The following is a 23,401-nucleotide window of genomic DNA, read 5'->3' on the forward strand; positions in this document are numbered from 1 at the left end:
ATCGATTGCATCTCTCCTTCTACCAACATTAAGGACTGAGCAGTGCTGGCAGACAACCTGTCTACGACTGTTGCCAGTCGTCTAATTTTGACATCATTAAGGATTAATCCCAAAAGAGGGAACACAGCTCCAAAGACATCTCCAACCATTTCTACACCTCCTACATCTCTCCTTCCCCTCGATGATGTCTTGCCCTCGATGATCTCTAAGTCTTGGGCATGATATATTTTAGGGAAGATAATTGCCAAGTAACATGATCCATACCAGTTGTCAGGTAGTCTCACGTAGGCATTTCTCCCACATACAAAATATACATTTGGAATCGCTTGCATTCCCTTCAGGAAGTCTTTAGTATAGTACTCTAAATTGAAAGCATGTTCACAGCTAACTTCTCCCACGTATACATTCTCATAATACGTTTTGGCTCTATGAAGACATAACTTTCCTCTCTGCGTTCTATCTAAAGCTATTGGACCACTACTACCTTTTCTCTTGTGTGCCTTCTCTTCCTCGGTCCAATCTGTTTTCCATTGTCCCGATTTTTTCAAAATCTTTTGTCTCCTATTTCGATCATCCACCTGCCCTATGAACTTTTTCTCGACTTCTGACACCTTGCATGTCAGGTTATTTCTGCGGGCATGTGAAGTATCTAAGGTAATCCAAGGAATGAAAAACTTTGCCAACCTGTCTTCACTCTTCCAGTAGTCCCATTTATTCATTTGTTTATAATTAGGGACTTCTGGTAACACTGCATCGTAATTGGAGAAATAGTATTCAAAACTATCTCTCCCATAAAATATACTAAGCAATAAGCTACATGTAATGCCATATGTCAGCGGGAGGTGATGATATCGAATGCCTTCATCTACAGACGCCGGCAACTGCATGCAGACGTAACAGTCCTTAACCTCCATGGCATCCACGTATTCATACAGAAGTTTAGCATAAGCATTAGACCTAAAGTCTCCTTGGGACTCATCTACGTGTAACCTGCGGGCTTCTGCAGCTAATAACGCTTTTTCTTGAGTGTTTTCCCCTTTCTCACCAGCAACGGTGGGTGTAAGCGCCTCTACAGATTTCACATCAGTTACCTTTGCCTCTTCCTCACGTCCCTTTACATAAGAGACTGTTACTACTAAAGCTATTAATATTATCACTCCTACTATTAGTGTACCTATTATACATTTCGCTCTGCGGTTTTGGGTGCCGGCCTCCATTTCGTCAGACTGTATGGCTCTTTCTTATCTTGGCACAAAGTTTTTTCCTTTCGTTCCTTTACAGTCTCTCTTACTCCTTTTGTCCTTAGAACCACACAACTGGAAGCTGACAACCTTCTTCGCAAAAGTTCTTTACAGTCCAATACAGACAACCCTAGCCCTTCTCCAGTAACTCAAGGGAAGGTCCCTAAGATTCTCTGCTTCCTGGGCGCTAGGTAATCTTCTTTTCTTCTCGCTTATTTACAAAGTCTTTTAAGCATCCACTATCAGGCGATCGCCTGCAGCTTCGACAGCAAAGTTCAATATCTCCATACGAAGATTGTGCTCTTCTTGGGCTGATATCTTTGTACCAAAATCGGGGAATTGCAATTCTGTGAGAAACATGTGCTTTAATTTGCTGAGGCGGGGAGGTCGGGGAACCATAAATGTCAGTGACCCTTCTTGTTCGACACCGGGCACTAACAGTCGTATCTCTACTGTTATGATGGGCTCAGAACTGGACACCACCACCGCTCGGATCCTCCCTGTCACTGGTTTCGAAGCCATCTGTCGCCAGATATGTCCACTCAGGGGTGGAGTATCTCCTGCTAGGTACACGCACTCTTCTTGACCTCCTCAAGACCGGTGCTTCAGCGCCCTGAGCACCTTCTTCCGGGTCTGAATCTTCTGATATCTGAGGAAGGGTTCTCTCTGGAGTTGACCTCAGACTAGAGCTTCTTCTCTGCGGCCAATCCGCTTCTCCACGTACCCTTCTACTCCTTCTCCTCCTTGTCTGTTCACGCTCTCTGTCAGACCTGTCAGTGTCTGACTCGTACTCCCAGCTACTTTCTCCTTCAGTAGCGTCGTCTGTTTTGCTGCTGTACTGACGGTCCTCAGCTTGGTCAGACTCGTTCCTTTCTTCCGCTGGCACCTCTACAGCTTGGCTAGCCCCCTCTATGGCTTCTCGGTCCGCAGCTGGACGTCTATCCGAGAGAGGAGCTGTGTCTTCCAGAGGTGCTGGTACTCTCCGCGTGTGCGACGCGTGGATCCAGTTGGGCAGGCCTCCCACTTTCACTGCCGTATTCGTGATCAGGATGATCTGAAAGGGCCCACGCCAACGAACATCCAAGCAGCTTCTTCTCACGTGCTTTTTCACCAGGACCCAGTCCCCAGGAAGCAAGTCATGACACGGGTCCTGGCACGATGGTACCTCGGCAGCCTGCACCTGAAGGGACACAGAATGAATGGCGTCAGACAGCCCCTTACAATAGTCCAGGATCATATCATCTGTGATGCTAATCAGTGCAGCAGTTGGGACAGAAGGTAACCTCATTGCTCTTCCCATCAATACCTCATGAGGAGACAAACCAGTTCTCCTATCCGGGGTACTACGGAGGCTCATAAGGACCAATGGCAACGCATCAGGCCAACTCAAGGATGTTGATGAACACACCTTTGCAATTCTGGCCTTGATGGTGCCATTTATTTGCTCCACAATTCCTGAAGCCTCTGGTCGATAACTGCAATGTAGTTTCTGATCTATGTTCAAAGCTGCACAAATCATTTTCACAAGCGAGCTGTTGAAATGCGTTCCCCTATCTGATTCCAAAGAGGCCGGCACCCCGAAGCGCGGGATAAGCTCCCTAAGCAGTAACTTGGCTACTGTGAGGGTGTCGCACCTACGTGTAGGAGATGCCTCAACCCATCTGGAGAAAACGCAAACAACCACCAGGATATAACGGAGGCGGCTGCACCTTGGCATTTCAATGAAATCTATCTGCATTCGATTGAATGGACCTCCTGACCTCCCAATGTGGCTCAGTGCAACTGGTGTCTTTTTCCCTACATTCAACTGCTGACACGTCACACAACGCTGGCACACTGCTTCGGCTGCTACTCTGAACTTAGGGTTGTACCAGGTCTGTCTAAACACTCTCAGCATAGCATCTCTTCCTAAGTGGACAGGACCATGTATGTGTCTGGCCATTGGGCTCACCATCTCATTGGGCAACACTGCTCTGCCATCTGCTGAGACCCAGAAATGGGCCTCACCCATCACACATCCTGCCTTTTGCCATGTTTCTTTTTCACAATCAGGAGCATTTTCTTGCATTTCCTTTAGTTCGTCCCATGTATCGACAGTTTCTAATATCATGGCTAATTCAGTCCTTACATTTATTCCACCCACTTCCACTTCTGTGAAAGAGTACCCTGTTTCCGCGCAATACCGTGCGACTTCGTCGGCATATCTATTGCCTTGTGACACGAAGTCCATATTTCTGGTATGTGCGGTGCATTTCACAACTGCGATACCTGCTGGACATTGCAATGCCTCTAACAACAGGCGCACAAATTCTCCATTGCGAATGGGAGAGCCTGAAGAGGTCATGAAACCTCTTTGAGACCACAACTGCCCGTAATCATGAACTACCCCGTAACCATATTGACTGTCAGTGTATATGGTGACTCGGATTTGATTGCTTGCCAGGCAGGCACGTGTCAGGGCAATAATCTCGGCTACCTGAGCGGAGTGTACTCCTTCCAGGCATCCAGCTTCCACTACTCCAGTAATTGTGCAAACAGCGTAAGCTGCTCTCAACTGCCCAACTTCGTCTCTTACACATGAGCCATCGACAAAGAAAATTTCATCTGGGTCAGTCAGTGGCTCATCTACGATGTCGGGTCTTGGTTTGGTGCATAGTTCAGTCACATCGAGGCAGTCATGGTCTGTACAATCTTCATCATCCTCAATATCGTTCGGAAGTGGCATCAAGGTAGCAGGATTTAAAACAGAGCATCTCCTGAGGGTCACATTCTCTGCAGCAAGAATGACTTGCTCATAGCGCGTGAGCCTGCTGTTCGTCAGATGCTGTGTTTTAGTCCTGGTCATCAACAATTCAACAGAATGGGGCACGTGCACCTCTAACGGGTGCCCCATGACAATATTCTCACACCTCTCGATGCTGACACCTGTTGCGGCAACGGATTTGAGACATCCGGGCAACGCTGCGGCTACTGGGTCTAAAGTAGCCGAGAAATAAGCGACTGGTCTACGGGCATTCCCATGAATTTGGACTAACACAGACAGCGCGCAACCCTCTCTCTCACAACAGTAGAGCAAGAATGGTTTATCGTAATCCGGCATTCCCAGAGCCGGAGCACGACACAAGTCCTCTCTCAGCTGCAGGAATGCCATCAAACAGTCTTTGTCCCATGGTACCGGATCGCTCACCTCCTTGTGCGTCAGTTTTTGCAAGGGCTTTGCTTTCAGTGAAAAGTTTGCAATCCACTGTCGGCAATATCCCACCATTCCTAGGAACATCCTGACTTCTCTCTGTGTTTTAGGCGCATTCATCTTCATGATGGCCTCTATCCTGTCTGGTGACACTTTTCGTTTACCTTTCTCAATTCTGTGTCCCAAGTACTGCACCTCTGTCAAGCAGTACTGCAATTTTCCCGGGGACACCTTATGCCCATTCTCAGCTAGGTGATTTAACAAAGCAATAGAGTCTTCCCTGCAAGCTTCCTCTGTCTCTGACGCCACAAGGAGGTCGTCTATGTACTGGACCAGAACTGACCTCTGGGGCAGCACTAGACTTTCAAGATTTTTCTTTAAAAGCTGGTTGAAGATCGATGGGCTCTCTGTATACCCCTGAGGAATACGACACCATGTTAGGACGCGACCTTCCAGCTTAAATGCGAAAAGAAAATGGCTTTCTTCGTCCAGAGGGATCGAGAAGAAAGCCTGACAAAGATCAATTACAGTGAACCATTCTGCTTGGAACGGTATCTGAAACAGTATCACGGATGGATTCGGTACCACTGGACAACACGAAACGACTATGTTATTAATCTTTCTGAGGTCCTGCACTATCCGGAATTTCCCATTTGGTTTCTGCAAACCCATAATCGGGGAGTTACATGGACTACCCACGATTTCCTTCAGTATTCCCTGCTTAATCATGGATTCGATCACAGGTTTGATGCCTGCAATCGTTTCTGGAGTCAATTTATATTGAGGTGTTCTTGGAAACTCAGCATGCGGTTTCACTACAATTTTCACTGGGTCCACCCCTTTCACCAACCCAATCTCTTCCCCCGTGAAATCCCACACTTCTGGAGCAACCGTCTCTCTCAGATCCCAGGGGAGCTCATCTACTGTCAGAGTGGGATACAATTCCACACATATTCTGGAATTTGCGACTTTAAAATCTGCATCATCGTCATTAGTCAATACCTCCACGCCCTGTGGTGTGCAATATATGGTGCAATTTAACTTGCACAAAAGGTCTCTTCCTAGCAGACATACAGGACTAGAATCGCAAACCACAAACTGATGCTCATCACTGTACTTCCCTATTTTCACCTGCACGGGTTCAGTCAGAGGACTGGTCATTCTCCTGTTAGCGACCCCCACCACTTGTATGGTCTCTCCAGACATGGGCAGGCCTGGAACTGCGGCTGACCTGATCGTGGATCGGGTGGCTCCTGTGTCCACTAGAAATGTCGTGGGGAACCCTGCCACTTCGGCCTCAACATAGGGTCCCCTCTGATCTACCTCCAGAGCTGCCCCGAGGGTGCAGTCATCCCTTTCTACCCTCTGTCCAGTTAGTGGGTCCACATAATAGCATTCCTCTCCCCCGACAAACAGTGGCATCTGTCTATAGGTCTTACCCATAGTCCCTACTCTGGGTGGCTGCGGGAACTGAGCTCGGGGAGGTGGGCCCCCCCCTTTGAGCACCTTTCCCTGGTATTGCGTTACCCCTCTTGCAGGCGCACTCTGGGTCACTTCCTCTTCTACCTCTTGGTCTCCTATCTCAACATTATAGGGACACTCGCGTTTCCAATGTCCCACCTCGTTACACTGGTGGCACCTAGTTGTTTTCTTTAAGGCAGCTATATCTATCCTGGGTCTAAAGGTGGAGTTCTCCTCATTGCCCTTGTTCTGACTGTACTGTTTCTTTCCCCCAGTACCTGTTCCTGGTTGCTGTTGCTGCTGTCCCCCCTTCCCAGCTGCCTGCATCTGTACCACCATCAGTTTCTCCTTTAGTTTCTTAGCCTTGGAGTCTATCTCATCACAGCAGTACCTGGCATACCTCAGTATTTCGTCTAGGGGTTTGTTTTGCCAACAAATCAAGTGTTGCTGTATCATTAAACTAATATCCGGTCTTAGGCCCAAGACGAACTTGGACACAAATTGCCCTATGTCCTTTGGATCCATTACATCCAGACCGCTATACTGTTTAAACGCCTTCAGCAACCTCTCATAGTATTCGTGAACTGTCTCTTTGGGTTCCTGTCTTGTTCGGTCAATTTTTACCCAATCTATGTCCTGCATTGGCACTTTATCTTTCAGCCAAGTCATTACTCTCTCGAATTTTGCCATCACACTCTCGGACGGCCCATTAGTCTTAGCATCTCTCTCGGGCTCTATGGTGGGCCACTCAGCGCTAACCTTGCATGCGGTCCACAAATCTCCTGGCACTACTATGTCAAACAGCGTGTTCAAATCTATCCACAGGACCTTTGAGATTTTTACGAATCTCTCAACTTGCTTATACCACTCCACTGGGTTTTCCCGCAGTTTGGGGAAAGAGGTGGTAAAAGCAGCTAAATCCCCCCTACTCCAAGGGACGTGGACATAGGTCCCATTTGCGACTTCCCTCAAAGGGTATGTCTCTACTCCCTGCTGTCCTCCTGGTGTCATCATAAGTGTGCTTCTCCTGACGGTCCCTCTCTTGGACCACCTCTCTTCCCACTTATCTAGGGCCCTCCATGTCCTTATTCCAGTGATCAGCTCTCTTATGTGTGTTTTCAATCCGATGGTTCTCCTCTCATCTAGATCTCGGTCTGTGTAATGTAGTCTGTGGTTGCCCTGTAATGCTTTGGTTCTTGACAGATCCACCATATATTTGCCTGCTAGTTCTACCAATTTCTCATGGATTGCCCTCGCCTTTCGAGTTACGTCCTTTGCCATGAACAGAATTTCATCCTGCTCATACATGTCCATTCTTTCTAAGGGCAGGGTACCGTCTACCATGTCATCCAGATCCGACTTTAAGCTGGAGACATCGAGTCTTTTGGCTTTTATTTCTGCTCGCAATACCTCCTTCGAGGGGGGTTCACAGGTTTCTCTCCCATCCCAACTCCGGGCCCGACGTTTGGGTTCGGGAGAGTTGGGGAGTGCTCTCTCTTGTTCCCATCTCTCCAGGTCCCATGCTCGGCCATCCGATCTGGGAAGGTGATGGAACACGGGCCTGTTACCCCCTACCTTACCTTGTCCATTCTCTCCTCTCTTTTCACAGTAAGCCTCTCTGCTATTCTTCCTTCGGTCCCCATTCCCTCTTGGCCTCGTATCACTCAGTATCTGATACGATCCTTCCTGGTTTCCCATATTCCCTGGGCTGCGCTCATGTCCGTCATCACAGGGACTATGGTGCGGCCTTTCGCAACTCCCACTCTGTTCTCTATTGTCTGGCACGCAGTGGATACACTTAAAGCTGTCTCTGTACTCCCGAGCCCTTCTGTCTTCATCACTACGTATTGGACGAGACACCCCCCCGTTTTCCAGGTCTGATCTACCTCCACTCCGGGCCCAATGGGTGCCTCTCCTACTGTCTTTCTCCCTCCCGTCCCACTCCGGACTGCTCTCTTCAGCCCCGCAGTGAATCCGGGCTCTGCTGTCCTGCCTTTCCCTTTCAGCTTCCGCAGTTATGATGTTCTTGTGAGCCTCTACTGCCTCATCCCACTTCTTCATGTACTCATTTAACTCCTGAAAGGATTTCCGTCCTGATCCCCTCATATCCTCTGGCCATCTAATGTCCCCCAGATCCCCTGTCGTGGGTACTGGGGTGCTCCACTCTCTTGGTATCGGCAACTGGCTTGGGGAGTTGATCGTATCATTCCTCCTTGCCATCTCTGCTCTTTCTCTGTCCCTCCGTACCCGTTCCTCCCCTCTAGCTCTCTCTGGGTCATATATCGATACTATAGGACCTATGGTAACAGGTACCTGTAGTGCATCAGGTAATGCGTAGGATGTGGCACACTCCGTCTCTGGCGGCCTTTGCACCACAAACCTCCCAACTACCTGTTGCACCTGGCTAGCCTGGGACAGTTCTTTCCTTGCAGCGGGATCCCAATCGGGGCTGGGAAGCGGCCCATGCTCTCCTGCATTGCCCCCCCCTTTCTCACTATTCTCAACATCTCCCCCTGCTCTGTTATACGGAGGTGGCCTGTCTGTCAATAATCTGTTTATCAGGCTGTCCTCTGTCTCGCTCTCGTCATCCTCCTCTAGGGGGCTTTTGTTCCCGGGCATCTCTAACACTGGATATAATTTATTTACTTCCAGGTTATGCACCCTCCATCTTTTAGCATCCGCATCCCACTTGGCATCCTGTACTGTCCTTACCGAGCGTTTCACTCTTTCTTGCCGTCTGTTCATGTTCTTTTCATGCGCTGCCCTAATCCATGCATTAAGGGCTTCAAACTGGGTTGGTCTAGGCAAGGGTCTCGTTGAGGTCATAATTGCTTTTAATCTGTGTAGCACCTCTAATCTGAACGTCCCGTACTTCGGGAACGTAAGTTCCTCATTTCCGTCTGTCATCTTACTCCACTCTGTGATCCATAGAATCGTATGCAGCCCAACATTTGTCCCCATATAACGGGCTGGTGTACCCTCCGGCGGGGCTTCTTCCCCTTCATACGATCCCCTGCGCTCTCTTTTAAACAGCGCTCTTAACCATTTAAAACACTTCATAATTATGCGCAAAATTTCCAGCTTGAATACTCTGTTTACTTCCTGATGACAATCCACCAATCCTAGCGCGGCTTTGCTAGCTGGCCTATCGCAGCGCGGTCTTTCACCGGCCGGCCAATCCCAGCGCGGCACTTTCTGACGTCACTAGTCTCCGCTTCGCAGCAGCACCCCTCCTTTCTCAGCTCTCTTCGCGGTCATGCATGCATCCCATTCATACTCCGAAAAATGACTACTTCCGACCAAGCGGTCACTTCCCTCGACTGTACGTCCACAGTCTATCTGTAATTGTCAACACAACTGACGAGATGTCTATCGTCTCTCTGATAGGTTCTTTACACACACAGTAACTTCCGACCAGCGTCCGTTACTCACGCACTCACTCTTACGTTCCCCCTATCTCGGTCCTTCGGGTGATCCGTGGTACCTCGTGACCCCCTTCACTCTAGTTAACAATTACTCTGGGTGTCCGATACACCCGAACCACTTAAGCTCTCCTTGAACTTAAGATTTCCACCGGTTGTGCGCGCTCACAACCTGTTCCACAGTCACTCTACAAGCATTCAACTCCGCCAGACATGTACAACATAGATACAATACAAAACACCGCAATCTTAACACGCATGACCCTTTATACTCACTCTCGACCGATACTGCTGCTTTTCTGTCTCACGTCATCCGGTCCTTCTTCGGCGGGCGGTTCTTCCGATCATCGATCTCTAGGGGCCTTGGGGTAATCTAACCTGGCCTAGATCACCTTCCTCAAGAAGGCAACCATTCTCTATAGCTACCAACTGGAAGGGCGAGATTTTGATCGATATCTTATCACTATTGATCTAAACCCCGATCTGGTCGACTGAATCTTTATTGCCTGTCATTGAGGGAAGAAAGTGCATCTCTTACCAAGTTAGTTCACCCAATAAAGGACTCCGCTTCAAAGGATCACAAACAACTTCTAGCTTTCAAGGATTTATTATAAAGTCAAGATAAGTTGCAGGTACAAGCATCTCAAGATGAGATTCACAAGATACATGGGCCCAACTACATACATGTGCTCTCTGAAAGCCCTCAGACGAGCAACGGAAACTACCAAAACCAGTTCTAAAAATAATAGGGCTATTAGCATAGACACATACTGAGATCTCTCAGTCATTTACAGCCGGAGGGAATAGACAGGTTAGGCTGTCCCTACCCTGATCTAGATGGTATCCCTACTTAATCAGGTCCCTACCTAACAAAGGTGTCAGCAGTGAATGACCTCCAAGGGAAGTCACCCACTCTCCAGTCTCTTGGTGGAAACCTATAGTTCTCCAATCATGACCCCTCTCTGCCTACCCATCCGCTCTCTTAAGGGTCCTCAGGCTTCTGCTCTAACTCCCCCCAGGGGTGCTGTCCCTAATACAAAAATACAACAACATTTAGGACGCCCCTCGTGAGACGCCCCTCACGTGGTGTAGCTTCTGGCTTTTTCCATGATGAGGCCTTGTGGTTAGAGTCGACCTTGCTTCTCAGACTCGTCTCCGGCCCGCTGATACCCCTTAAACATTCCGGAACCCTCCTCCATGTCTGGTCCGCTTCTTGAACAGACTTCTATTCATTTTATTTCTAATTGAATACCCCCTTTTCTCTTACAGACAGATAGTTGCAGCCAAATCCCAATTCTCATAGACTTCCAACATCGTTGCAACATTCCCCGGCCCAGACTAATATGTGTAAATCAACGTTAAACTTTTCAGGCCTACAACATTTCTCATAATGATTATAACTTTCGACTTTTCTTTAATTATGGCATGTTAGTACTCTTATTCTGCTATTCAGTAAACACATCTATAAATCATGGTCTATTTGTTATTACTAAAACATTAGTGCAAGCCACGTTGTGAAATTGAACCACCTTCCCCCTCCCTTCTAGCTCTGGCCCTGAGGCCTACCACGTTCAGCGTTTCCGTATGCCATCTTATATTTTAGCAGCTACACAACATGGCTTCAGGAATAATCACGTTTAATTATATCATTTGTTTCACACATTTCTGTATTAGTTCCACTTCTACTTAAATCTCTACATTAACTACACATTTCAGAATATAGATGTAGGTACTATCAGCACTCATGGCATTTCTCTTCATGACTTGTGCTTACTACGTGTAAGTGTGACGCACTTCTACATTTTGGTCAGTTTGCGCTCTCTCAGAATCTCATAATGTCCTCGTTGATAGAAACCTGAACCCATATTTGTGGCAAGTGCTTTAGCTGCTCTGTGGCATTCTTTAATACTGCAGGACAGAGGTGGCCGCTGTGGGTCGCCGAAGCATCGATCAAGATTTTCTGGCTGTTTACGTAAGATACATTTACACTCAGCGTCTATAAATAGAATTTGCTTACATAGTAATTATCCTGAAAACATGCCCTGATCAAATCTTCCTGGATCTACGCACCCCTGTTCTAGGAAAGAAGTATCTCTTGGTCTTCAGGACATGGTAGCTGCCTAATTTGCTTTAAGTAGCCCCCTCGATTCTTTGTCATTAAGCAAAAGCACCATGATATGTTCCTAGTTGTCCGAAGTCGACCACTTGAGTGAGTGCATTTGCAATAGGTGTGTCGACCGTGTGTGACAAGGTCTCTATTTCTGAACATAGTCAAAGGTACCACAATAGTACCTCCCTTAGAGGACTTTTTCCTCTTCAATTTCTCCCAAAATGTGTATTGATCCAAATAATCTGTAATGTGCTTCAAGGCAGATGTCGAAGCTGTCCTTACTTCTCTCCTAAAGTAGCGCCACAACCAGAGGGAATACTTTTGCTATATATAGACATATGTTGTATTTATCACCCCCAGTGTCTACTGTCCCATGATGCGTCACCAGTAACCTTGGACAACATCCAAAGAGTATGCATGCACTGAATTAACACAATGCGTAAATAGCTTTTGTATGATGCACAACTTTAAGTACTCTCAGATAAAGCCTTCTTTTTGTAAAAGTTCTATACCCAAAGTAACCTCTGGAAGAGGGGAGCCATTTTCGTATACAACTATAACAATAGGAAACATCTGATCATCCCCAGTGACCAGGCCCTCCGAAGTACCTGTACCACCATCATTCTTTTTAGGGCAAGTGGATCCACTAAAACTTTTCAAATTGTGGATACTCACACTAACTCATAACAATATCCTTAGCCTGCTTAGGACAACTCTGGCCTTGAGGATGAAACATTTTCAAAGTAATTATTTTAAATAATGTTTTCTCAGTTACTGACAAAATCAAGAAATGTAAGGTAGTAAACAATGTGTAAGATACTACCTGGTGTTAGGGTAGATAAATGTTCACAAGAAAGTCCATGATTAGTATGGAATGCTTGGCCTCCTCATTACATGTAACATGACTCTCCAAAGTAATGAAACCCAAGACTTTAAGTTTATAATCTACTTCAGGCACCTTTCCTGTAAAGGCCAATGCGGTGCGCATCATTCCACAAGGACGAGCCATAGCTCTTGTGACAAAGAGCCATTTAAAAGGGGGTGACATTGACTTAGACTCTTCGTATTGACTTCGAATGCTCTGTTTTCGTTCTGGTCCTAGTTCCCCTTCAATAATATATTGTATTGTATAGTTATTGTATTTATATAGCGCTTACTACTCCTGACAAGGCGTCAATGTGCTTTTTTGGCGAGTGGCACCCTACTCTGGAACCCATAAAAGATTAGTGAGGAATTAGTATAGTGAAAATACGAAAGTAATTTGAGTGATGGATGTTAGTCAGTTATTTGAATTGACACAGATAGTGGAGGGACAGAAGAGGAAAAACATTTGCATTCATATAGCGCTTGCTGCCCTTGATGGGGTTTTGAAGCGCTTTTCGGCGAGTCGGACACTACTTCGGAACCCAGAAAAGATTAGTGGTGAAGTATAGTGAAAATATTAAAGAGATTTGAGTGGTGGATATGTTACTCAGTATATAAGAGATTATCTCCCAAAAGAAAGCTGATTGTATTAACACACTACATTATACCTGCAATTGGTTTATTGAAGTCAATGCTCAAATGTTAAAAAATAGATCTATATTTTTCTTGTTATATACATGCTATTTTATATTCAACATTTAACAAAAAGTGGGGAATGTCTGTTTTAACACCTTACCTATCCCTGGGATATTGAAAGAAGCTACATTTGGAAACCAAGGGCCAGATGTAGGTAGCCCATACCGGTCGGTAACGGCCGAAATGACCGAATTTCGGCCGTTACCGACCAGTATTTAGGGTTTGAGATGTAGGAGGCAGGTTTAAGGATTCAGTAATTTACCGAATGGTAATTTAAATACCGATTCGGTAAATTACCGAATGCTAAATGTAGGGAGCACTCAAGTGAGTGCATTTTACATTCAAGGATTCGTTATTTACCACCAACTACAAGTTGATGGTAAATATCAAAAACCTTTAAAAAAGCAATTTTGTGCTTTTTAAAAAGTGCCATGTGGCAGACATATTTATTTATTTTATTTATTTTTTATGCAATTTTTAAAGCGCGCAAATACCCGTACGGGTGTCTCGGCGCTGTCGTTACAGAACTCACTTCATGAGATGAGGGGGGAATTAGGAGGAGAACAACCATGTTTTAGGGCTCTTTCTGAACTTGAGAAGCGTGGGGGCTGTTTTGATGTCGAGTGGTAGAGTATTCCACAGTTTGGCAGTGGCGATAGTGAAACGTCTATCTCCCCAGCTTGCCTTTCTTGTCTGTGGAACGTTCAACAAGTAGGCTAAGGACGATCGTAAGGTCCTACGTTGTTCCACTGGGCGGAGGGCTTCTTTTAGAAACTGTGGTCCCGCGTTGTTCAGAGATTTGTAGGCTATACACAGAGCCTTAAATTTGATTCGGCTCCTAATAGGGAGCCAATGTAGCTCTTTAATATAAGGGGAAGTTGAGGTAAATTTAGGGATGGATAGTAGGGTTCTGGCCGCGGCATTTTGCACCATCTGGAGTTTATTGAGTACCTTTTCCTGAGCATTCAGGAGAAGGGAATTACAATAGTCGGTTCTTGAGAACACTAAGGTGCTGATAAGTGTTTTGCCCGTGGATTGTGGTAAGTAAGGAAGTAGTTTTTTAATTTTTTTTAGGGTGTAAAAGGCAGATGATACCACAGCGTTGGCGTGATGGAGGAAAGTCAGCTTATTGTCAAAAGTGACTCCCAAATTGCGGACCTTGGCTACCGGTTGGGGGGGGGGGGGCCAACTGAGATGGCCACCACTGTGGGGACCATGCCGGCTGTAAGCTCCCGAATGTCATCACCTCCATTTTATCGGAGTTTAGTTTAAGACAGTTTGATGACATCCAGGAGCTTATCGCCTTCATTCCCTCTTGAAAGTTGGCTGCGACAGATGTTCCATTATTGTGCACCGATAACACTAGTTGAGTATCATCGGCGTACGTTGTAAGGGCAATTCCATATGATTTTATCACCCTCGCTAAGTCCGATACGTAGATATTAAAAAGCGTCGGACTTAGCGAGGAGCCCTGTGGAACACCGCATGGGAGGGAGAAGGTCTGGGAAGTAAAATTGCCCATCTTGACTGTCTGAGGGCGGTTGGCTAAGAATGAAGCAATCAGATCTTTAGCCTTGCCTCTTATTCCTAGAGCCGCGACACGGTCGATCAGAGTGACATGATCGACCGTGTCAAATGCAGCGGAGAGGTCCAGAAGTATTAGGACCGCCACTCCTCCCCTGTCCATCGTTGCTCTGATTTCATCTGCGGCCTTTAGCAGTGCTGTCTCCGTCCCGTGCCCCTGTCTAAAGCCAAACTGAGTGTCATCAAGTAGATCGTTATCATTGATGAATTTCGAAAGTTGGATGTTCATAGTTTTTTTGAAAATCTTGGCTGGGAAGGGGAGACAGGCGATAGGTCTATAACTGGCAGGGAGAAGAGGGTCCAGGGTTGGCTTTTTTAGAAGTGGCTTAATGATAGCCTCCTTCCAGACAGATGGATAGATGCCTGTTGAAAACATGGCATTACAGATAGTAGACAACGCGGGAGAGATTGCTTCTGGGATGAGATTCAGAATAGTAGGGGGACATGGGTCAAGGGGGGATCCAGATTTAGTGCTGGTTACCAAACGTTGAATATATTCCTGATTGATGGTATCGAAAGATGAAAAGATGGGGGAAATACTGATGGGAAGTGATACAGGAGGGGGGGAAGGGGAGGAATGCGAGAAGGTAAGAAAAATTGAACTAACCTTCTCCTCAAAGAAGCTGGGCAGAGCGTCCGATAGAGACTGAGAGCCTTTTAGGCGCGGGGCAGGGGGATTGGACAAAGTTGTAACCACCTGAAATAGTTCTCCTGCCGAGTTTTTAGCCTGGTTAATTTAGGAGGTATAATAACGGCTTTTTGCAGAAACTATAAGTCTTTTATAGATGGAAAGGGCATTTTTATAGGTCGTTTTGTCTGCGGGCTGTAGTGGCGACGCCACTGCCTTTCAAGGTTCCTGCAGTACTGTCTCTGAATCCGAAGGGCTTCTGTAAACCACTGAGCTGATGGTATTTTCCTGTTCCGGTGGGAAGTTTTGATTGGGGCTAGTTTGTTGCAAGCCATGTTTAAGTTCGTCAAATAATTGGAAGACGCTATGATAGGGTCCTGTTCATTGGGGATATGATTTTCCTGCATCATCTCTGTTAAGTGAGCTAGATGGATGTTTTCCAGTCTCTGTGGGAAAATTGAGAGGGGGAAGTAGGAGATGGTTTGGTAGGGTTAGTTTCAACAGTGAAACAGATCGCTGCATGGTCTGTCCAGAAAAGGGGGATTATTTGGGTAACGGTTATAAGGGAACTGTTGGTGAATAGACCATCTAGTGTGTGGCCTGCTTGGTGCGTGGGAGATTTTATCAATTGCAGCAGGCCGGCAGCTGCTAAGTGTATGTATAGGCATTTATATAGCGCACTACTTACCCGGAGGGTCCCAAGGCGCTTCGACCGCTGCGAAACCCTTCCTGGCTTCCCTGAGAGATGGTCCCATAATGGGTATCTCCAGGGTGAGACCAGGCATCCCCGGCGGTCTGGTGGGGCCGTTAGTGAAGATGAGGCAAGCTAATGCCCAGAGTTGCCGAGTGTGATCGCTGATCAGAGTGGGCACCGAGGCGAGAGAATTATCGAGTCCGCTGACCCTGGTCCAGAAACCTGCCGCGCCGGCATTCGAACCCTGGTCCCGGGCCGTCCTCTGCTCTCGGGTCTGCCGCCTCTAACCAGTGAGCCACACTACTTCACTACTTCAGTCTGTAATTAGCTGCGTTGTATCATGGTTATTGAGGGCTTCTAGGTGAAAATTAAAGTCACCTAGTATGGTGAAGTGTGGGGAGTCTGCAGCTGCTTCAATTATATTGCCTATGTTGGCGAGAAACTTGGATCTTGACCCAGGAGGGCGGTAAATTAACATGCCCTTAAAAGATGATTTGGCCGAGAGGCCTAATGTGAAAAAGAGGGCCTTGTATTCAGGACAATTAAGTTGTTTCGTAGTGAGTTTAAACTGGTCTTTGTAAATTATTGCAATGCCTCCACCCTTTTTTTTGGCCTGTCTAATCTGCATACATTGTAATTAATAGGGGTGGCAGCTCTGAAATCTGGCCCGGAGGCTTCATCCCCCCATGTCTCAGTTATGAATAAGAGATCCAGTTTAAGCGTGTCTATCAAGTCGGCGATTTCTAGCTTGTGTTTGGGGAGGGATCTGGCATTTATTAGCGCTGCTTGAAACAGTAGTGGGTCAGTTGTAGGGGGTTTTGAGGTTGCTTTTATGCAAGTAGGACAATAGTATGGGCCTAAGATGGAATTGGTATACCCTAGAAGTGGTAGCGCGTGAGGTAAAACAGCTACATGCCTGAGTTCTAGTAATTTGGCAGAGGTGTAGTTGAGTCTCACCGTATTGGTAGGTGATCGTGGGACTGGAGCGGCTGGGGGGGTAGCCCTTGGCCCGTCCTCGGCGCGGACGAGCGCAGACGAGCTTGCCTATGCGCGCCTTCGGCGCGCATTCGTCGTGCCCGCTGCGCTCGTCCGCTGCGCTTCCGGTTGCAGCACATGATTTATTGAGCCGAGATTGACGTAGAGAGGGGGCGTGGTCAGCGCGAGTGGGCGTGTCCGCAGGAGGCGGCGTTGCCCTGGCAGCAGTGTGCCGCGCCAGCCCTAAATCGGCTGGGCGGGTCTGCTTGCTCGTAGTAATGTCCTGGGAATTAGCAAAGTTAAAACCAATTGTGCAGTTATTTTAAAAGAAGTGCTAACTCCCGGCTTTTCGCCTCAGGAGTGGAGTTCTGTGAACGCTCGCTCTTGGTCAGCGCGCGTTCATATAGTGAAAGGGGGCGTGGTCAGCTCGAGTGGGCGTGTCCGCAGGAGGCGGCGTTGCCCTGGCAGCAGTGTGCCGCGTCAGCCCTAAATCGGCAGGGCGGGTCTGCTTGCTCGTAGTAATGTCCTGGGAATTAGCAAAGTTAAAACCAATTGTGCAGTTATTTTAAAAGAAGTGCTAACTCCCGGCTTTTCGCCTCAGGAGTGGAGTTCTGTGAACGCTCGCTCTTGGTCAGCGCGCGTTCATATAGTGAAAGGGGGCGTGGTCAGCGCGAGTGGGCGTGTCCGCAGGAGGCGGCGTTGCCCTGGCAGCAGTGCGCCGCGTCAGCCCTAAATCGGCTGGGCGATACATGCCCTTAGGGCATGTATGTGTGCCACATGTGCACCCATGCACTATTCAGGGGTGCAACAGGGTGTTAATGTGCCACCCTGCCACCCTTGTAAGTCTTCCCCCTATTACCGATTCGGTATTTACCGAATCGGTAATTCCCATTCATTCCTATGGTCCTCCAGGCCCATAGGAATAAATGGGAAATACTGATTCGGTAAATACCGAATCTTACTGATTCGGTAACATTTACCAAATCATTACCTACATCACATTTACCGATTCCTAAATACCAAATCGGTAAAATTCGGTATTTAGGAATCGGTAATATGTGATTACCTACATCTGGCTCAAAATGTTTTCTTCTTTCCTTATAACAGCTACTAAATGTTGGGAGAGGTTGTTTGTTTGGATGTGTCTTCTACCTCACATTTTGTATCACTATAAGGTCCGGGACAGTTCTTGCACCTCACCAATAGGGGGTACGAAGTGTAGCTGTAATTGGCTTTATAATTGGGATGGCAAATGTAACAGCAATTTTTTAGAAGAGCAATTATTGTTTGATCTTATTTGTACCAAGAATGCATGCTTTTTTGCTTAACATCACCTCTCCTCCTACTCGCAGAAAGCCTCATTAGAAGCCAGTCTAGCGGAAACAGAAGGGCGCTATTGCATGCAGCTGGCACAGCTGCAGACCAGGATCACCAATATTGAATCAGAGCTGAGCCAGATGAGATCTGACATGGAACAAAACAGCATTGAGTACACGACCCTCCTGGACATCAAAGCGCGGCTGGAGCAAGAGATAGGAAAATACCGCAGCCTCCTGGAAGGGCAGGATAGCAAGTGAGTGGGATTGAATAACAACAACACTGAGTGGCTCCTTTAAAGATGGTTACTTAAAATGGCTTCTGATTGAGCTTTTTCATTGGCCAATGTTGTATTAAATAAGTGTACTGTATGCCCAGCATACCAGTACAGATGAGCTCTAGAAGGTTATTGCGGTTGGAGCTAATCTGTACATACAAAGATTAGCACTACATAAATGTACTTTGGCTGAAAGCAAATAGCTCAAATTCTGACTCAAAATGTGCTTTGCAAAGAGCTGCAAATCATATGAGAAACAATAAATTAATCAGAAAAAAACTATTTAAAAAAAAAAAAAAATTGTGAAAACTCTGTATTAAATTTTTTTACACAATACTTTGGATTTATTATACTCCAAATCGGCTCTTTCGACAGGGACAAAAGCGATATCTTCTTGCGACAGGTGAAGAAGACTGTTGGCAGATTACTCGTTTATGTTTTCCGGTTATTACGAATTGTGTAAATCCTGGGACAAGATTTTTTCTAGAATCAATCTGATCTGCAAATCTATGTATCAGCCCTCCTCCATACTCCTTATTTTTGGGTGGGACTATCAAGAATTAAAAATATCTGGTTATCAGCCTTTGGTAGCTGATGCAGCCACTGGTATTCAACCAGCCATTGCTTAGGCATTGATGAAAAGGGGCATTCCATCTTTCACCCACCTTCCATCATCCATCTAGTGGTGGCGGGAGTATATCTGATGTTTCTGTTCTGAGCAGGCAACTGCAATGATGACTTATAGGCTGTGTACTTCTAGATGTAAATTTGATCCGATTACCAACTTCTTACAGTTTTAGAATTTAAAGAGAAATTACCTAATTAATAAAAGTTTCTGCTACTAGGCTGAGGGTGTCCTTTTTGAACTGGTTTGTAACATAATACATATATTAATATATCAAACAATATATCAAACTGTTAATTATTTGTGTCTATGAACTCCTATTAATATTTCCATAGTTTTTTCTTTTAAAGTGTATTTTGTATATTGTTTCCCCAACATTAAATTAAGTAAAAGAAAGAATAGAATGTTTTTAATTTGACCAAGAAAAAAGAATATTCTTCAAAAAACAACCGGTTCATTGGAGAAACAAAATAATTCTCTCCAAAAAAAGATTCAATAATTGTAAATCTGAATCACAATGAAAACGTACTTATTTAATATTGTGATGCAACAGCGGTGTTTTTTAAACTTTCAGCCTGATTCGCATTTGCAGACCTACTGAGCTTCAAATGAGCTCCTTAAACTGGCATTGTGTAAGCCACAAAATGAGAAGATACATTTTAAGTATTATTTCTTTAGACTGTTACATATTTTTATCTTAATAACTCCCCACTAGTTCAACCTTTAAGTTATATTCGATAAAATAAGATATGAGGTTATTCTTGTTATGGGACAATTAAAGCCTGTTGATGAAATCAAGTTCACTACATATGTTTAAAATCTTACTTACATCATATTAAAATGTACTTCGCTTAGGGCCATTAATATGGGAAGATTCCTTGTTAACATAAAGATGGTAGATTGAATGTAGCAGGGATTCAATTGTTTTGACATTAACTTCCCACATAATTTTGTCTCATAGGGTACCGGGTGGAGACAAGAAACCTGCTGATCAGACCAACAGAGGAGGTAAGTCAGACAAGCGCCATATTGTGCTTTAATTCAAAGAATGGAGAGGGGCTCAATCTGTCCGGTATTATTGTCATTCTATAGATATTTGGGGGTGCTGGTCGTACTCTCCATGCATGCTGAAAGGTACTCTAGGGGACACTTGCTGACTGTAGGTTCTTTTCAGTTTATGGAACTTTACTCTGTGTGTGGCACAGTCAGTTGTGACTGCATTATCTGTGGTGGGTGCTGTTGTTTTACCATTGGTGTCGGCGTTCTTGTGGTTAAGTTACTCCTTTATATATTCCACTCCCCAAGGATACCGATAGCGAGCATTAAAGTACTATAGAGGAATTGTCTTTAAGACCCTGAATGTGAGTTTGCCAGGTGGGTTCTCGGTCACAAAGCGATCAATATCCCAGTAGCCTTAATACAAGTGGCATAGTCATAAATGCACCTGTAATAAGACGGACCGGTTATCCATCACACTTGTGATGGAGCACCCGTCCGCCAAACTCTAAATCAGGCCCTAAGTTTGAATATCAGACTTAGAAAAGCACAACTATCACAAACAATAAAGTCGATGTACAGCGAGGGCTATTATGCTCTTTATTTACTGGTTATAATCAAAGAAGGGCAGTCATGTGAAGGATATTGAATATAAACAGACCTTGAACCTTCTCTAGAGAAAAAATTACACTAGAGAAATTTCTAGCTCTAAGAAACCCCATCCAGCAGCACTAGTACAGCTGCTAAATGTGATATTATACTGTCCTTGATTGTTTGAGTGGGGGGAATCCATAGCTACGTTTTCCGTCCTCGACCAATCATTTAGCCTTGCTGGTAACCAAAATGTTACATTTTACCTTTCTATGTAACTAAAGCCATCTTTTCAAGTCTGGTTTAAAAACGGGTAGCTCAGTGGGCCGGCGACAGTGGTATATTTATTATATCTCACACCCCATTATCCACCACCTAAAAGCGAACTGTGTGCATGTCTACATCTTCAGATGCGCTAAATGTGTGTACTTGACAAAGCCTTGAGACCGCCGGTGTTTGATTATCATGATCAGCGGAGTCCTGGTTGGTGGAAAGGGAATGGGTATTGGTATGCGATGTTAAGCTACCAGCCTTTCCTAATTCACCAGTACACACCATACCCAGTAATAAAATTGTAACATTGGTGTGACTGCTGATTTTAATCACTCTTTTTTGTCATATCAAGGAGCGATTCCTTGGATGTTCTTGTCTTGCACCTGTCTTTTTGCACAAACACTCATGGTTTTGTTTTGGACACTTGGTTTTATTTTGAAAAGTAATAGCGACCAATGATGAGAAAGGGGTAAGAAACTGGTAAACATCTGCCAAGTGCCCCGAGGGTGTTCGCCCGTGAGGCGCCTTCCTTTTCACCACACATTTTTTATGTTTGTCTTGTTCTAAGTGTGGGTTTATGTACTGTCTCAGTTGAGCAGTCATAGGTGGATGCATTCCAATGACCTGAGAGTGGCTCTAAACATTTTTCACTTCAGCTAGACCTTGCTCTTGTCCTGCGGATGATGGTGACCATTTTCTTCTTTAGTATGAGAGTTCAGATTCAATGGCAGATGGGGAGTCTCATAATGCTAGGCTTCTATCCAAGATGTGGCATAGTGGCTGGAGCTACTGCTCGGAAGCCAGGCTCGCACCCCCCAATATGGCTCAGCATCCTGTTATTCTGAGCAAATCAATTTCTTTGGTGCGTCAAAAAATGTGTAAAGTAATTTGCTTCTCTTGTAAACCACTATAAAACCCAGGGGCCAGGTTTGTGCTACATAAACATGGAAAGCATGCAGGAACAGCCGGAGAAGTGCTGGCCCTTCGCCATGCGAGTTAGCTCACCTGGTGCAATTATTTTTCAAAACTTTGAAACCTTTAACATGCTTTTGAAGTTAATTCCCTGTTTTACCAATGCTCGACTCAGGGTTTTCATTTCACAAAAGGCTTCCTTAAACCACCAGCATTCAAGCCTGTGACTACGAAATTATATGCAGATCTGGGCAGCAGGCACATCTCATTGAACTATTTAATGCTGATATTGGCTCGATTCAGTAATGATCAAGATTGAGTACAAACAAAAGTAATGCTTAACATCATTCTGCATGAAACGTGCAAATCTAAATTGAATCTAAAAGCCATTTATGGAGGCTTAATGGACTAATGCCTCCACTATAGTGGCCTATGTTCGACCTCATCCTTTCATCTTTCTAAGGTCAATAAAATGAATATCATTGAGTTGGGTAACAATAAACATCTGTTATTCGGTGCTGAGATACACTTGGGTGAACGTGCGCTTTACAAATACACGTTATGTTTATGTTATCAGACCAATAACAAAGAACAACAGTTTATGTTTTTTTTTATTATTATGCCATTTTGTTTTCAATCTTGTCCACATGAAACTTGTTTTTCTCTCTGTCAGTTACAAGGGTGAAATAATCAGACAGCTGCCCAAGCACGAACAGCATCTTCCTAAAGTGATCCTGTCCGAGAGGCGTCCGAGTACCCCCGACCCTTCTGCCACAGGCTGTGGCCATTTTGAAAAACTCTCCATGTACAGCTTTTGTGGGTTCTTCAAGACTTCTTCATTGAAACAGCAGCATTTTTTCTAGTCTTTGTCATTGATGGTCTATGTGTTGTTCACCCCTTTGTCCTCACCTTTGATAGGTCCTTTTTCCTCTGTCTTCAATGGGAATGTAGTATGTGGTCTCAGCTCCCTTTGTCTTTATGCACATGTCCCTGATACCATCCTCTCCTCTCTGCACCCCATACATGACATACCGTCCTCTCCCCTCCACACTTCTTCCTATCATCTTCTCCTCTCTGCACTGGACCCTGAATAACAATGTCCTCCTCTCTGAACTTCTCCCTGATGATATCTTCCCCTCCTTGCCTTGATTAACCCTCTTCCTTTCTTGGTTCTCTTCCTCCTGCTGTTCCATGACTTCCATGGGTGTGTCATCTTGTTTTTGCAAGAAACGTACATTAAAGTTGTTACTTTGGCTGATGCAAACTTGACTCCTGTCTCTGTGGTGTAAACTATGTACAATGATCAATAAAGAAAATTCGAAGACTCAAATGGCAACATAGGGCATCAATGTTTTAAAACTGTTTAGTGTTTTGTACCCAAAAAATAATGCATGAGAGATGTCAGTTTGCACGTAAAGATAAACTGCAACATATAAAGCGCTGCTGTTTTCACACAATGGAAGCATGGGAGGAGAATACAGTTCGGATCACAGAATACCCTCCATGATAAACTCAGCACAAGAATGCTTTGGTCTTTATACAGTT

At 45.4% G+C, this 23,401-nt stretch overlaps 2 protein-coding genes across 2 annotated transcripts in view; both read left to right on the plus strand.

Moving 5' to 3' along the window:
* Positions 1 to 22,629, plus strand: part of LOC147717224 (keratin, type I cytoskeletal 17-like) — a 109,459-nt gene extending 86,830 nt beyond the window's left edge. The window contains exon 8 of the mRNA XM_086924174.1: positions 22,530 to 22,629. Coding sequence (XP_086780300.1) covers positions 22,530 to 22,546 — 17 coding nt within the window. The 3' untranslated portion in view covers positions 22,547 to 22,629. The remainder of the gene's footprint in view (positions 1 to 22,529) is intronic.
* The window catches only part of LOC147717225 (keratin, type I cytoskeletal 19-like), a 51,032-nt gene extending 27,918 nt beyond the window's left edge, over positions 1 to 23,114 (plus strand). The window contains exons 6-8 of the mRNA XM_086924175.1: positions 18,218 to 18,438; positions 20,046 to 20,092; positions 22,530 to 23,114. Of these exons, the coding sequence (XP_086780301.1) occupies positions 18,218 to 18,438; positions 20,046 to 20,092; positions 22,530 to 22,546 (285 nt within the window). The 3' untranslated portion in view covers positions 22,547 to 23,114. The remainder of the gene's footprint in view (positions 1 to 18,217; positions 18,439 to 20,045; positions 20,093 to 22,529) is intronic.
* The last annotated feature ends 287 nt before the right edge of the window (positions 23,115 to 23,401 follow it).

Source organism: Lissotriton vulgaris, chromosome 5, assembly GCF_964263255.1.
Source record: "Lissotriton vulgaris chromosome 5, aLisVul1.2, whole genome shotgun sequence".
NCBI classification, from domain to species: Eukaryota; Metazoa; Chordata; class Amphibia; order Caudata; family Salamandridae; genus Lissotriton; species Lissotriton vulgaris.